The 15,837-nt window shown below is 36.5% G+C and overlaps 1 protein-coding gene across 1 annotated transcript in view; it reads right to left on the bottom strand.

The window, feature by feature from the left end:
- Positions 1-4,380: 4,380 nt before the first annotated feature.
- Positions 4,381-15,837, bottom strand: part of NfI (Nuclear factor I) — a 76,259-nt gene continuing 64,802 nt past the window's right edge. The window contains 7 exon segments of the mRNA XM_069506733.1: positions 4,381-11,249; positions 11,252-11,314; positions 12,041-12,064; positions 12,067-12,128; positions 13,785-13,873; positions 14,270-14,430; positions 14,978-15,086. Of these exon segments, the coding sequence (XP_069362834.1) occupies positions 11,179-11,249; positions 11,252-11,314; positions 12,041-12,064; positions 12,067-12,128; positions 13,785-13,873; positions 14,270-14,430; positions 14,978-15,086 (579 nt within the window). The 3' untranslated portion in view covers positions 4,381-11,178.

The following is a 15,837-nucleotide window of genomic DNA, read 5'->3' as shown; positions in this document are numbered from 1 at the left end:
TATTGTAATGCGCTCCAAACAAACGTGTCATTTTTTTTATTATTATTCAGATACCTACAAGTTAGCCCTTGACTGCAATCTCACCTGGTGGTAAGTGACGATGCAGTCTAAGATCGAAGCGGGCTAACCTGGAAGGGGTATGGCAGTTTTTAATAAACCCATGCCCCTTTGGTTTCTACACGGCATCGTACCGGAACGCTAAATCCTCTTGGCGGCACGGCTTTACCGGTAGGGTGGTAACTAGCCACGGCCGAAGCCTCCCACCAGACCAGACCAGAAATTTAGAAATTATAAAATTCCTAATCCCTGCCAGGAATCGAACCCGGGACCTCCCACTAATAAGACCATAGCGCTTACCACTGCGCCAGGGAGGTCGTCAAATCTAATTTGATTACCTACTAACCAATCAAACTTAATTTGTTTGTATCAATATTTTGTATCGATGTAAGTATTTTCGAAGAAATAGATACCTATAGGCAGTGGCGTGCACAGGGTTTGAAGCCAGGGTAGGCATTAGTTAGGTAGGAACCTGTTTACTGGCAGGTCATAATGTAAAATTTGCATTAAGCTATTACAACTGGGGTAAGCAGTGCATTTATGCCTCTATGACCTGCACGCCACTACCTATAGGCAGTGGCGTGCACAGGGTTTCAACCTAGGGTAAGCATTAATTAGCTAACTACCTATTTAATGACAGGTCATCATGAAAAACACCGGCCAAGTGCGAGTCAGGCTCGCGCATTGAGGGTTCCGTAGTACAGTCGTATTTTTTCGACATTTTGCACGATAATTCAAAAACGATGATGCATATAAAAATAAATAAAAATCTGTTTTAGAATGCACAAGTGAAGATCTTTCATATATTACCCCACTTGATATAGTTACTTACTTCGAAAATTTAAAATACTAATTATTAGTTCATGACCACAATTTAATTTTTTTTTGTGTGATCTAACCCTAAATTCACGGTTTTCAGATTTTTCCCCAAATGTCAGCTATAAGATCTACCTACCTGCCACATTTCATGATTCTAGGTCAACGGGAAGTACCCTGTAGGTTTCTTGACAGACAGACAGACAGACAACAAAGTGATCCTATAAGGGTTCCGTTTTTTGAGCACATAGCCATTTCAACTAGGTAAGCAGTGCTTTTATGCCTCTATGACCTGCACGCCACTGCCTATAGGTATAGTCCGCGAGTCGCCACAGGTCGAGCTGGCAATCGGGGTATAAGGGGGGACCGCCTTATACCCCGATACTAGGTTATTTACTTATCCTAGATAACCTACCTAGATGATGCCCCCGTGGATTTAGCTTTTTGAAAAATCCCGTGGAAACTCTGATTTTCTGAGAAAAAAATTAAGTACCTAACCTTTCAGGGCTTGTCCGGCTTTTGTTAGGCTTTTTACATTTCGCAAACGAGCGTGGCAGAGCGCAGGCGAGTCGACTGTCGGTCGCTCCCGCAGGCGGCAGTGCCGCCAATAATAAATAAAGCTTGATTTTACATACAATTTTTTTGTCGTACCTTCCTATTAATACAAAGACACAAAACCCTCAATGATGTAGTGTCCGGCCTTTCTACCCAAATGTCCGGCCAAACTGGCTGGTCTGTCCGGCTATTACGTTTGGCGACCTGGCAACTCTACCTGGGATGCAAGATGGTTAGTATCCATCTGTAGGATCTAATTGGATACTATAATAGTAACTAATTCCGTCAAAATCGGCTTAGCCTCGATGCATTGTGATAAACCGACAGACCAACACACTTTCGCATTTAGTATAACATTAGTAGGTTGGCAAAAGTGCCTAAAACCATTGCATAAGAATTTTAATTAAAAATTAAGTTGCAGCTTGCATCTTACCAAATCAATATTACAATCGTTTTCTACATTTTCATCATCAATGTTTTCATTTTCAATTGAAACCTTTATTTTTCTCCCATTTATATAAACATTTAATATTATATTCGACATGACGCGCAAAAATATCGAAAATTGATAAAATCGAGCGAATCGGAAATTCTCATTCTGGCCCTTGCAGACCCGTTGCTATGACAACGAGCCCCGAATGAATAGAACCCTCCAAAGTAATCCTATCTCATTCTCCCTTACAGCTAAATTATAAGTCAGAAAGAGATGGGTATGTTTTAGTGTTTCGTTTGCAACAGAACATAGGTACCCTAGCAAAATCGATATCGCACAAGGCTAGGCGTCGATTATCCGGTCTATTCAATGTCAAAGTCGCAACGTGCTAAATCAAATTTTCCTTCAAGGAAAATTATCCTTTACTAACCAACCATACGGTTGATTTTACATTAAGAAGTAATGTTGGTAAAGCTTTTGTTTGTTCAAAGTTAAGTTTAGTAGGCCCACCGCATGTCATCGACTATTGATTTTCGCGATCACAACCGAGTGGGAACTTCGATTTATTGAACAATTTTCGAACGATTTTCGCCTCATTGCGTTCTATTTTTAAACGAGGGTTATTTTTTAATTAAAAATGTGCTCCTTGCTGGCCCTTTGAAATTTTATATGGGTTTTTAATAGGGTAAAGAATAAAGATAGGTTTCTGTTTTAGGTTCTTCATCATGTGGCTGATGCTTATACCTACCCTTTCCTAATAATTAAATACCTACAGGATTTAGTAGTACTACTTATTATATTATTAAGTAAGTATATTCTATGATTTTGATTGAAAACTTGAAATCAACCTACATCAGGCATTGTGGTTTTAATCCTTTGTACTGTGGATTAACTATACATCGATGGGATTAACAAACACCTAAATAAATAAGTTAGAAATCGAAACCATACCCTTTTGAGAAAGGAATAGGTAGGTAGGTAATTCTACTTAGGTAGGTATACCTAGCTTAAAAGTAAGAAGATAGTCAAGGTCCTGATTCAAATCCGATTTTTAGGGTTCCGTAAACCCAAACCCAAAGGAACCCGACAATTCAGACTTCAGAAACAGAAATAACAATTGCTTCAGATCACTTCGTTGTCTGTTCTAAAGGGAAAATCAGAAAACCATGAATTTGTCCATCACCAAAATAATGATAATTTTCTTGTACCTACGATTGTTTGTACGGAACCGTTCGTGTGCGAGTCTGACTCGCATTTGACAGGTTTTTTCTTTTTATTAAAGTAGATAAGTATAGTAGTTACGCGACAGGTCGAGATGGCAATCGGGGTATGGCGCGCCCCGCACAACCCCCGCGCCAGCCCGGTGCGGAATAGCGCGGCTGTTCCGGGCGTCCCCCGCCTCATACCCCGATTGCCATCTTGACCTGTCACGTACTATAGGTAGGTAGGTACATTAAGGCTATTATGATATTAATTTACTAGCTGATTCCCGCGACTTCGTCCGCGTGGAATTAGGTTTTTCAAAAATGCCGTGGGAACTCTTTTATTTTCCGGGATAAAAAGTAGACTATGTGACTCTGCAGGTCTTTATCTATACCCATGCAAAAAATCACGTCAATCCGTTGCACCGTTGCGACGTGATTGAAGGACAAACCAAGAAACCAACAAACCAATAAACCAACAAACAAACACACTTTCGCATTTATAATAAGGGTACTGATTGCCAGTGATGACATATGGATCCGAGACATGGTCGCTAACTATGGAGCCTCATAAGAAAGCTCATCAGTCACTCAGCGGGCGATGGAGAGAGCTATGTGCGGAGTTTCTCTACGTGATCAATGAGGAAATGATGAGATCCGTAGGAGAACTAGAGTAACCGACACAGCTCAACGGGTTGCGAAGCTGAAGTGGCAATGGGCAGGGCACATAGTTCGTACAACCGATAGACTAGACCTAGTGGAGGCGATCAAAACAGACTCTCCAGACTCCACACATACCTACCTCCAACCTCATTCACTATGGGGACGTTGAAGTGATTGCTTCTGCGCTATTTTTAGGGTTCCGTACCTCAAAAGGAAAACGGAACCCTTATAGGATCACTTTGTTGTCTGCCTGTCTGCCTGTCTGTCTGTCAAGAAACCTACAGGGTACTTCCCGTTGACCTAGAATCGTGAAATTTGGCAGGTAGGTATGGCTTAAATAAATCAGACATTAGGAAAAAATCTGAAAACCGTGAATTTGTGGTTGCAAGAAAAAAAAAATTAATGTGTTTCGAACAAATATTGCTATTTTCGACATTCAAAGTAAGATTGCTATATCAAGTGGGGTATCATATCAAAGGGCTTTACCTGTACATTCTAAAACAGATTTATATTTATTTTTATGCATCATAGTTTTTGAATTATCATGCAATATATCGACAACAAAGACAACTGTAGTACGGAACCCTCGGTGCGCAAGCTTGACTCGCACTTGGCCGGTTTTTTTAACTAAAGGAAGATAAAATAAAAGTCAACTGTTGTTTGTTTCATTGTATTGCATCAACTGTAACACTTTCAGTTTTCATCGTTATTGAGCAAAGTTTACCTACATTATTATAATTGCCCATAATTTTACACGAAATCGTTTCACTTTTGGGCAAAAAAAAGTCTATTTATATTGTGCTTATTGATTTTTGCAGACGATCATTTCTTTATTTTTAATTTTTGGCCCTAAAATCCTAACTAAATTTTAAAAAATAAGGTCAAAGTGTCGGAATCAGAGCCGTAAAGCAAGTTAAAATATCCTAAGTAAAATCTTTGCAAGTAAAAATAACATTGGTTTTCAATTAACTTCGTTGCTTCTAAAAATGTGCTAAAAAAACATTTTTCGTGCAAAACTAAGTTTTTTTAAACCTAATATTTTTTATTAATCTTAATATATAAAAGGAAAAGGTGACTGACTGACTGATCTATCAACGCACAGCTCAAACTACTGAACGGATCGGGCTGAAATTTGGCATGCAGGTAGGTATTATGACATCCGCTAAGAAAAGATTTTTGAAAATTCAACCCCTAAGGCGGTGAAATAGGGGTTTGAAATTTGTGTAGTCCAGGCGGACGAAGTCACGAGCATAAGCTAGTAGATATTAATTAAAACTTATTTAAATAAACGATAAAAATCTTTGCGCGTAAGATATCGTATAAAAATTTGTGCGATACAAAGGGCAATACGCAGCAACATTGTAATGCAGTATAAATTTATTATAGGTAATGTTTTTGTAATCTGCGTTCATAGTTTAATTTTTTTCGTAGAATTTAATTATAAAACATTAGCTAGGAGTGTTTAAGTGACTTAATTTTTTATTTAATTTCTAATTTTTTGTTATTAATTTAACTTTTATTTTTCAAAAACTCTTATTTATTTGACGTAATATGTTATGTACAAAAGTTCGTTAAAAAGTTGGTAGGTTTGTATGACCTACCAATGGACTTAGGTTGACTAGTAAGAGATTTTTTAATCTAAACGCTTACTTGAATAGTAAGTTGAAAAATCTTGAGTAATATAAGTTTAGAAAAATCTCTTTGGTATATCGTCAATTGTGGCGTAGTAATTGTTCGAAGTGAAACGATTTCGAGTTAAACGCGGGCATAACAACGCATGCTATGTCAAATGCTCCAACTCCTCGTGACAATACACACACGGCACTCGAGTGCCGATCATATTTTATTTAAGCTTTAAGCACCAATTTTCTTTATAACAAGTCGTTCGAAATAATTAAACGACTAAAATTCTATAAATATCTTACTATGTATAGGTTAAAAATACATGTTATAACATTTTTACAAGTCTATCTTTAGTTTAATATTCGCGTGTAAACCAAGTGCCACAATAAATTTTTATTAATTATAATTCTCAGTTATCATTTTTACACTTTACTTTTCTTTATAGAGGTCAAATATGGCATTTGATTTACACAGGCACAGTTTTAAACACAAAGTTTAAAAATAAGATTTAAAAAACTATAGAAAAAATGTAAAATAGGGAAAGGACAAACATTGTAACTCTTAATTGTGTACTACAGTTTTATTATACAAATAGAAAATCATATAAATACACTCCGGAAGATATTTACAGACAATATGATCATGGACACAATCAGATAGGTACACTAAAAATTAATTAATAAATTCGCTAAACAATTTATAATTGCACACCGGATTCGATGAACTAAAAATTCGTACCTAAGAGTATTTTTCTATTGGTTAATAATTATTTTTACAATTATATTTTAGTTACGTATGTTATTTCAATTAAAAATCCAAGAAAAACTTAATGATAAGACGGATTTTGTTACATTATTTATAAAGACGTAATATTTTCAAATGAAATGGAAAAACTAATTTTTTTTAGAGGATACAGAATATAATATGTGATTTCAATTATCAACCGATAAAAGAAGCTTTGCCAAAATTCAGGGATCATAATATCTACAAATTTTTCAAAAACAAAAAGCGAGCCTAATCGAAACGTTGCGTAGATTAAGATATACATGTCAGTAAAGTAGATAATAGGTACGTAAGTGGGTATAATGTAGGTAAGTACTAAAATTATAGAATATATTAGAAGTATTTATATTTCAGCGAAACTACGCATCGAAGCTTTACAATAATCGTACAATAATTATTAGATGAGGGTTAAAGTTGTTCTCTGGATTTGAAACCAACTTCCAGACTGCTGGGTTTACAGTATTTATAGTAAGAATTAGAGAAAGTACATTTTTTAAACGAGTAGGTACACCAAACAGTAGAATAAGGAGACACTTAAAATGAACTGCCCTTTATAGGTATTATAATTATATAATCAAAAATAATTTGATTAAATTTTATATTTATGAAATCAGCTGGGTTTGGGATACACAAAATCGATAAGAGATCCATATACAAGCCTTCGCATAAAACAAATTAACAATGAAGTTACGAGGACAAGGCTTCCAAAATAACATTAACCATTTATTTCTAGTTAGCACGTTGTATAGAACGCATCATAAATATACAATATTGTTGTATCTAAGGCACATAATGTTTAGGCTTCAATTATTACTCCATATCGTAACAATGGTGCTAATCAAATGTTCGAACAAATTTACCTTGCGACAAACACAGATATAATAGCAATTTTAGCACCAAAAATAGGTGTGATTAATATGATAATAGCAATCTTTCTGATGGGCTCGCACTCTCCTTTAATTGGATAGAATACAAAAGTAACATAATTAATTCAGCCAATAACAATAATTACTATTATAATCGCAATTATGTTGCTAGAATTTGGGTCTTCTGCAAAAATATTACTTTCGGGATAGTTATTATAGAGGTATTGAATTTCGAAAAATGTTTCCATTTAAAACATTGAAAGAATTGTGAAACAATTTTAGTTCTTGTACATCAATAACTATACTTTTTATATCGTGTTTGTCGCAAGCACATCAACTATTGCAAAGCTAGTAATAAAATACTACTGAATCTACTGACGCTGTCAATAAAAAAACTTTTCACCTCTCATCTTTCAGCTACAATTATTACAAGTTCTTAAGATTGTTATAATTATTATAACAAATGCATTACATACAACATGTCTCTTTCTGTTTACATTTTACAATAATGTAATAACCTTTTCCTTACAGCACTAGCCGTGCAATGCCAATCATACAAAATGACTATTTCAATATAAGACACGTCCAGAATGAACAATTTAATCACAGTCTAGAATTTTCTGCACCAATGAGCTTTTAAATTCGTCACCAATATTGCCGTCGTTACAAAGTTAATCCATTCGATTTTATAATACGACAAAACCGTGTTGGTATTCCGAATGTATTCAAAAGCCTTAAGTGACTTTACTATTTAATTTTTCTGTATTATAACCTCTAATAGTGTCTATAGCTAGCAATTGACTAAATTCTCGCCTTCTGCCTAGACGTACTATATTAGCTGTATTATTATATCTCTATAGTTTTCTGTGAAATAGCTATTGTATTGTACGAAACCACTTCTCTGTATTTATATCAAATTTATTTCCGTTCCGGCGTACTAATAGTTAATTACTACTTAATAGAAAAAATATCGCGAGTCGACCTTTACAATATTGGATTCATCTACTTCAGTACCAATTTCTAGCTTCACTAAAGCCAATTTTTTTATTATTATAATAGTTTTTTTAAATTTATTGCTTGTCATTTATTGCTACGTTACCTAAATCTAGATTCTAATTAAGTTTTATTATTAGGGCAAATGAATTTACTTTTCAAACTCAAAAGGCTCCTTTTTTTCTTAGTGAAATTATTACTGGCAACAAAAAAAGTTATACTGTTTAGTAAATTAAAATGTCCATGATTGACCATACGAATTCACCAAACATATGACTTACATGAGCCCTTTTTAAATATTTTAAAATAAAACCAGTAAGACTGATCGCTTTTTACTTTGTGCTATATACAACTGTGGATAAACTTGATGATACCTACTGATTCTTAATGACATTGATGTCATAACATGCCAACTGCAATTTTGATGTATAACCTACCTTTGACTTTGACTTACTCGTTATATTACTACGCAGTAGACGGGTCATTCCAAACAAAATATTTTGCGGGTCGCAACCACTGGCTGCAACTCATTTTTGCTTACAAATTGCCAGTGTCATACCAATTTTTACAGGCTTCATAGAACAATATTTTTGTTTGAAATAACTCTTCTACAGGTACTAATTTAGTTTAATGCAGTGACAATACGTAATGTTTTCAATGCCCTAAAGAATGTCCTAAAAACTACTCGGGGTTTTAGGTGTAACTTTTTTTCAGGAACGTGAAATTAAAGTTTAAGTTAATGATTTTATGGACTGCCAAATGTATTTTGACATTTCCATACAAGTTTGGGCACTTAAGTACTCCAGGGTTAGGTTTTGATCATGAAAACATATTATGATTGATCATGATAGCTTCAACGTGTAATGTTATTAAAATGTAATTCAATGGATCATGAACAAAGTTATACTAAAATCAACCTCAGCGTACCGTTCTTATACATCTAAGTCTATTAAAAATCGTGTATATATATTTGGATCTCGTTACTTGTAATTTGGCCACAAATTTAGTTAACACCCCTTACTAATAAACGTAAGGGGTTTTAGTAAATGTAAATATACTTTATTTTAAGTACAATAAATTTACATTGTAACTCTAATGACTAGCTTTTCACGTATGGCCACGGGATTGTATGAAAAAAAGAAAAAAATCTACAAAAACTGCAATCATATTTTTCAGTAATGATTTTTTCACGCCTTCTTGGCTCCAAAATATTTAACATATTGTTATAATGAGTCCACGCTACAGGTATAGTGGATGGATTTTCGAAAAGGAAACCCTACAATTTAATTGTCCCTATTATGTAAGTTATAATATACGATTTTATAAAGGCACCTATAAAATGTCCCACGACAAACTGTCGAACTACTTTTATCAACTATTATTGCTTTCGATTCGAATTTTCATAATTGACAAATTAAGGCAATCTTTTTTTAATCCTTACTATGTTCAAATACTGCAAAGCATCTACTCGCAATGACATTCAGATTGTATAGTGACGTCAAATTTAGTATTCGTACGAATACCTAGGTGTTAAATTGACGTCATATCATTGCATTTTACGCATACATACAATTTGAATGTCATAGACACTCATAAAAACTGAATGTGAAAAATGAAATATAGGTGTTATTATTTAGGTTTTATAGTTTTTTGTATTGCAAAGCACCTAGTGATTATTATTGTTTTTGTATATTTTGCAAATTTTATTGAAATTTCGGATCGAAATACAGCAATAATGTCGATTAGCACTTGACCACTAATTATACAACTAAACTAATCTCATAAGCAAGGCTCGTCTTTCTTAAATATTCGTTCAATAAGTTAAAAAAATCTCCGTAAACTATTTACGCTTAATCTATTTTTTTTTCAATACAAAACTCACAACAACAAAACAAAAAACAACTTATAATATCACACTTTCGTCAATCGAAACATGTTTTTTAAATCTAGTAACTGGAAGCATTTGTTTTCATAAACCGCTTTTCCTAACGGCCTTATAGGTCAGCAAAAGAATAATCTCATAAGCTGCATAATTATTATCATTAATTATTAATTTTATTTCACTAAATTACTGGAAGGCTTGATCAATATCATACTTGATTTATATTCTATAAAATATTAGAATATACTTAGTCGTTTTTTTTTGTTTAATTATTTTCCGTATTTCAGATTTTTACATAAATATCCATTGGAGTATTGGTTTCCGTTATTCACTACATGGTAAATGAGAAAAAACAAACATATAACCAACAGTATCGATTATATTCCAAATTCAATATAGTAAAAACAGTTACTGCAAGACATCATTTCAATGTCACCACGTACGCCAGCGCTTTATCGACACTGACAATTAATATGGCGCGAATTTTAAACTTGGAAAATTCAACTACAACCTTCTCAGAGTCCAATCCAGTCCAAACTTCAACAACAATATTTACACACCACGTTCCACTTTAAAAAAGAACTAGAACAACGAGACTAGGTCTTGATTCTGTATGACATTAAAATCTATAAAACGCGCGAAATGTTTGTAACGTTTCTGTAAAGTCAATTTCACACTCTTTAAACAAGATCTGTCAAATTTGACACCTCATATTGCCATATGAGACGTCAAATTTAACAATTCTTTTACGTCAGTTTGTGAATTGTGAATTTTAATGTCATAGCAAAAAAGCTCACGCCAAACACAACGCAAGTTTCGTACTGCAAGAATGAATTCGTCCCATGGTGTCATCCGCATTAATTCTTTGACATATGAAATCTTTCTTTCATTGTTGTTACCTAAGGCCTGGTTAACAACCGCCAAATAAACTTTATCTGACAAATAAAGATGTTTTGGCAATTGTTGTATTGGAAATCTATCAAAATGTCAAAATTCGTCAGTTAAAGTTTATTTTGGCGGTTTTGAAACAGGCCCTAATGATTACATGATTACCATTTTCACAAATAAAATGCACTGCATTCGCCGAAAGCTTAAGTACCTAATCAACTTAATAGCCCAGAGTTATATAATTAACGTCCAAATTATTGTCAAACGAAACGTTTTAGTTTATTTGAATTTCGAATGCACTCAAATTTCAAACAGTCCGATGTGTCACCGGGCGCCAATGGGGGAGCGGCGCGGGGGTCACCTGAGCACAGTAGCGTTCGAGCCGTCGGCCGGGTCGGACGCATTGTGCAGTATGGATCACGGCGAGCGCAAGTCCGGAGCCGGTTTGTCTGGTGCGATGTCTTCCGACGTGTCCACCACGACAGATTGACGCTGGTGCCCGTGTCCATCGCCGTGGTGTCCGATGTTATGACGTTCGATTGGAAAAAGCGTTCTGGAATGTAAAAGACTTCGAGAGTATGATTATTCCATACATTTGAGAGTAAAACGTATTGTACTACGAAATAAAATAAAACTATTTTGGCGCCCAATATGGGGCCAATATTAATTGTTCAGTTAAAGTCAAAGTCAAATCATTATTCAGTAGGTATATAGGTACCATTGTACACTTTTTGATTGTCTATTGTTGGATTGTATGATAATTGATTTGATGATGTAATGGTGATAATTAATAACGTTAACTTAAAACTAAAGCTAAGAGTTTAGTTCTAATCAAGACGAAGGAAGATGTATGTGTTTGTCTCTTTTTAGTGTCTGTTTTTCATTTTATCGAGTTTCGAAATCACACCGGTACAGCACTACCACTTTTGTATTCATACGCCCATGTACTTGCGCAGAAATTTTATTTTTGAATGACGCTAAAATATCTCGAAATTATGACGAGTCTTGATGTTCTTGTGTTTACAATCTTAACGTCAAGCAATAAGGTCTATATTTTAATTTTAATTCAATTTAAAACAATTTTATTGTTACCGAAATTACAGTACAAGCCAGTACAAGAGACTATGGATGAGTGCAAACATAGCTTTGTTGCTGACTGTACATTTGGTTTAAGTCACCGTTAGGTTGCGCTTTCTGCGTAAACGAATTTTCGCGATGCGTCTCATAAATAGTGGTAGTAGGTACTGTGATAAGGAGTTCATATTGTGTAAAAAATTACCATCGTCCAGCAGCTCGACGTGGTGGGCCCGCCGGGCGCCGTCATTATGTTGAACTCCTCTTCTAGTGTGGGGAATGGCGCGTTCCATCTGAAAAGACAAAAAATATTATAATATTAAAGACTAAAATCGCTCTTAAATAAAATCATGATAGAAAAATTTTGCTCGGACGTCAATACAAAGTCAGTCCGTATGATTTAAATATATACATTTAATCATACGAACAGTTTTAGGTTTAATTATGTACCTACCTAGTTTTATTTTAATTTAGTTGTACCGATGGGGCTGGCGTATAGATTATCTGTAAAAGCCCTTTACAAAATGCCACATTTAAAAAAAAACATAGTTACGAACGAAATGGGTGTGGGACCACGTTGCGTGACACTGCGTTGGTCTTAGTTCAACGGCAAGTAATTCTATTTTTACTCCTGTGCTATTTCCGTTGTCTCAGAGAATACATGAAAGCGTCTGTCTCGGTTAGTACTTACCTATCACTACATCTGATAATAGTCGTTAAATCAAAGAGTTCGAGATGTAGAAGTTTATTCTATATAGACAGTTTATATTAGTATATAGGAAACGTTTATTTTTTAAAGCTGTGCCCACATTACGGTTAGGCCTAGTGAGGCTAACTGGTAGCTCTTTTACCTTTTTTTTTTCTTTTTATCATTATAGGTGTACGCTTGACCACAATCACACCTGAGTGGGAAGTGATATTGTGGCCTAAGATGGGACGCGTTTACCTAGAAAATGCGTATTCACTTTGTTTTAAAGATACCGGGTTGTAATTGGTAGGAACACATATCGCGGCAAGAGTATTGCAAACTTGGCCCATACGTATGAGGAATGATGACGCCCAAAACGTTTCGTGCGTGTAGATGGAATGTCGACGACATAAGGATGGAAACTCGCCCGACGTCTTGCGGTTCGGTGGTAAAATGGTGAAGGGGGGACAAGATCGAAAAGTTCCTGAGCACACTCTCCGAAATAATCCTATAAAACACTGATAAGCCGGACCTTGCGGCGGGTGATCGAGACTTTGTAGTTTCGCCAGTAAAGGGGAGTCTTCGCCTATGAGTCTCCTAGCTCGACGATCACCAGCATCCAGAGCCGCTAGTTGGTACTTAGCGGAGCCATCGAAGAGGTGACTGCAGTTACTCCATGCACGACCTGACCTGAGCTTGCGTTTTAATACGCAGGTCTAAGTATCTAAATTATAATTATTAAGATTTAGCATATTTCGTGGTCTAGCGCCATTTATAATGCAAATAATGGTACGTACTACTATTAATACGATTCAATCAGTCCATTCAATTATTGTATTAACACGCGTTACGTGCCCCTTACTCATACCTATCTTAATTCTATACCTACTAACTATACAAATATCTAGTTAAGCTAATTTTTTTTTAATAGAGATAGCAAGCAAAAGAGCAGGCGGGTCACCTGATGTTAAGTGATTACCGCCGCCATGAACATTTGCAGCACCAGAGGAACCGCCGATGCGTTTGCCGGCCCTTTAGGAATTTGTTAGTCCGCCCCTTGAATAACCCTATGTTGTAATCTAAAGGGAACACCGCCGAAGGGAGTTGATTCCACAGTTTGCATGTGCGTGCAAAAAAAGGATCTGGCACAATGGGTGGTCGAAGACTCCAGAAACCTACTTTTTATAACATCCGGTAAGTTCCATCTAATTGGAAATTCGTTTATGGAGCAATAAATGTCTTAAACCAGATTATTTGTTACCTCGGTGGTGCTCTAGGCGGAGCCCGCGGTGCGTATAGTCCTAACCCACCCGGAGGTGAGCCGCCTCCCACGGGGCCGTAGCTAAACACCTGGAAAATTAAGATAGGTACATTTTTACGGCGAAGTCAAGGAAAAAAAAATCAGGCGTCAGACAAAAACAGAAGTACGACAGGGGCGGGTGCGGCGGGTGACATTCGCGGTAGTGCGGCGAGCGACGTCGCGGGCTGGCGGGCGGAGACCTTAGTTCCGGAGACGCGGGCGACGCTGAGCCCACTCCACTCGCTGGAGGGACATCATCAGTGGTCTCACCTGCTGCGGCTGCGCGTGGAAGTGGTTGAAGTGCGAGAGGGGCGGGTGCGGCGGGTGACATTCGCGGTAGTGCGGCGAGCGACGTCGCGGGCTGGCGGGCGGAGACCTTAGTTCGGGAGACACGGGCGACGCTGAGCCCACTCCACTCGCTGGAGGGACTTCATCAGTAGTCTCACCTGCTGCGGCTGCGCGTGGAAGTGGTTGAAGTGCGAGAGGGGCGGGTGCGGCGGGTGACATTCGCGGTAGTGCGGCGAGCGACGTCGCGGGCTGGCGGGCGGAGACCTTAGTTCCGGAGACGCGGGCGACGCTGAGCCCACGCCCACTCCTACTTCACTCGCTGGGAAAGATACACAGATCGAAATCAAACTATATTCCACTTCAAAACTCCATATTAAACTGTGTTATAACATTGTCAATGGGCTTTATTATAAATAATACCTATTATAAATGCGAAAGTGTGTTTGTTTGTTGATTTATTGGTCTATTGGTTTGTTAGTTTGTCCTTCAATCATGTCGCAACAGAGCTACGGATTGACGTAATTTTTTGCAAGGATATAGTATAAGACCTGGAGAGTGACATAGACTAATTTTGATCCCGGAAATTCAAAGAGTTCTTAAGGGATTTTTAAAAACCTAAATCCACGCGTATGAAGTCACGGGCATCAGCTAGTAATAAATAATCAATCCTGAATCCAAATCCATAAATAAGTAATCATAGAAAAACTAAATTGAAACAGACCAGATATCTGCATCAAATTAATCAAAGATAAAACCTAAACAAAAACATGTACCTACACAATAGTTAACATTGCAGATCTATCAGACGATATTAAAAAAACTACTAAAACAAAAGAACAGAAAATGAAAAGGCAAATTATACTTACCAGTAGATCTGATAATGGTGACCGGTCTCGCCATTGGAGGTAAAGGAGGTGGTGGTAGCATCGAACTGGTGAAATATGGCGGCTTAGGACTCCGCGATAAACTGTGAACCTGAAAAATATGATTTTGAAGATCATTCGTTATACTGATACTTTGGAAAAAATATCTCATAGATACCGTTAAATATTTTAGGCTATGGACTATTTCGTTTCTTCTCTAACAAATTCATGATAGGTAATATTGATTTCAAGCACCAAAAGCTTCGATACTGAAATATAAAAATTCAAACACACAATAAGTTACAAAAACCAATCCAATGGGGTGTTCGCCAAGGTTGGCTTATCGTTCCTATTTCATTTCTACTTTACATCAATGACTCGCTCCGTTTAAACAAATTATTTTTAGATACCTTTTGATACATTCTTATGAAATTGAATATATATTATGATTTTTTTATATTACCTGCAATTGCTGAACGTCCGTAGGCGGTTCTTGGCACACGAAGGTGACGAAGTCTCCGAGTGAGTCTTGTGGTGCTCCCTCATACTTCCCACTCGAGTGCTGACTTGTTAGTCCATCTGATGCTGTAATAGACACAGTTAATTGAAATTATCAAAAAATATTGCGGTATGAATTTTCTTTTTGGTTTATCTTTAGGAAAAGTACGATTTTAGTCCCTTTTTAAAGGTGAACCCCGTACGTTTGAGATGACAGTTCACCGAGTTAAAATGGCACGTGAGGAGTCATTTTTTACGGACATTATCATGTTAGTAAAATTACCAGTAGGATGCGTGTCAGTGGGAGGTGGTACGTGCTGGTAGAATATCGTGTTGGAGGGCACCAGCGGCGACTGCGCTGCGCT

Source organism: Maniola hyperantus, chromosome 23 (assembly GCF_902806685.2).
Source record: "Maniola hyperantus chromosome 23, iAphHyp1.2, whole genome shotgun sequence".
NCBI classification, from domain to species: Eukaryota; Metazoa; Arthropoda; class Insecta; order Lepidoptera; family Nymphalidae; genus Maniola; species Maniola hyperantus.
The sequence above is the reverse complement of the archived record's forward strand: the minus strand, read 5'-3'. Positions and strand labels throughout refer to the sequence as shown.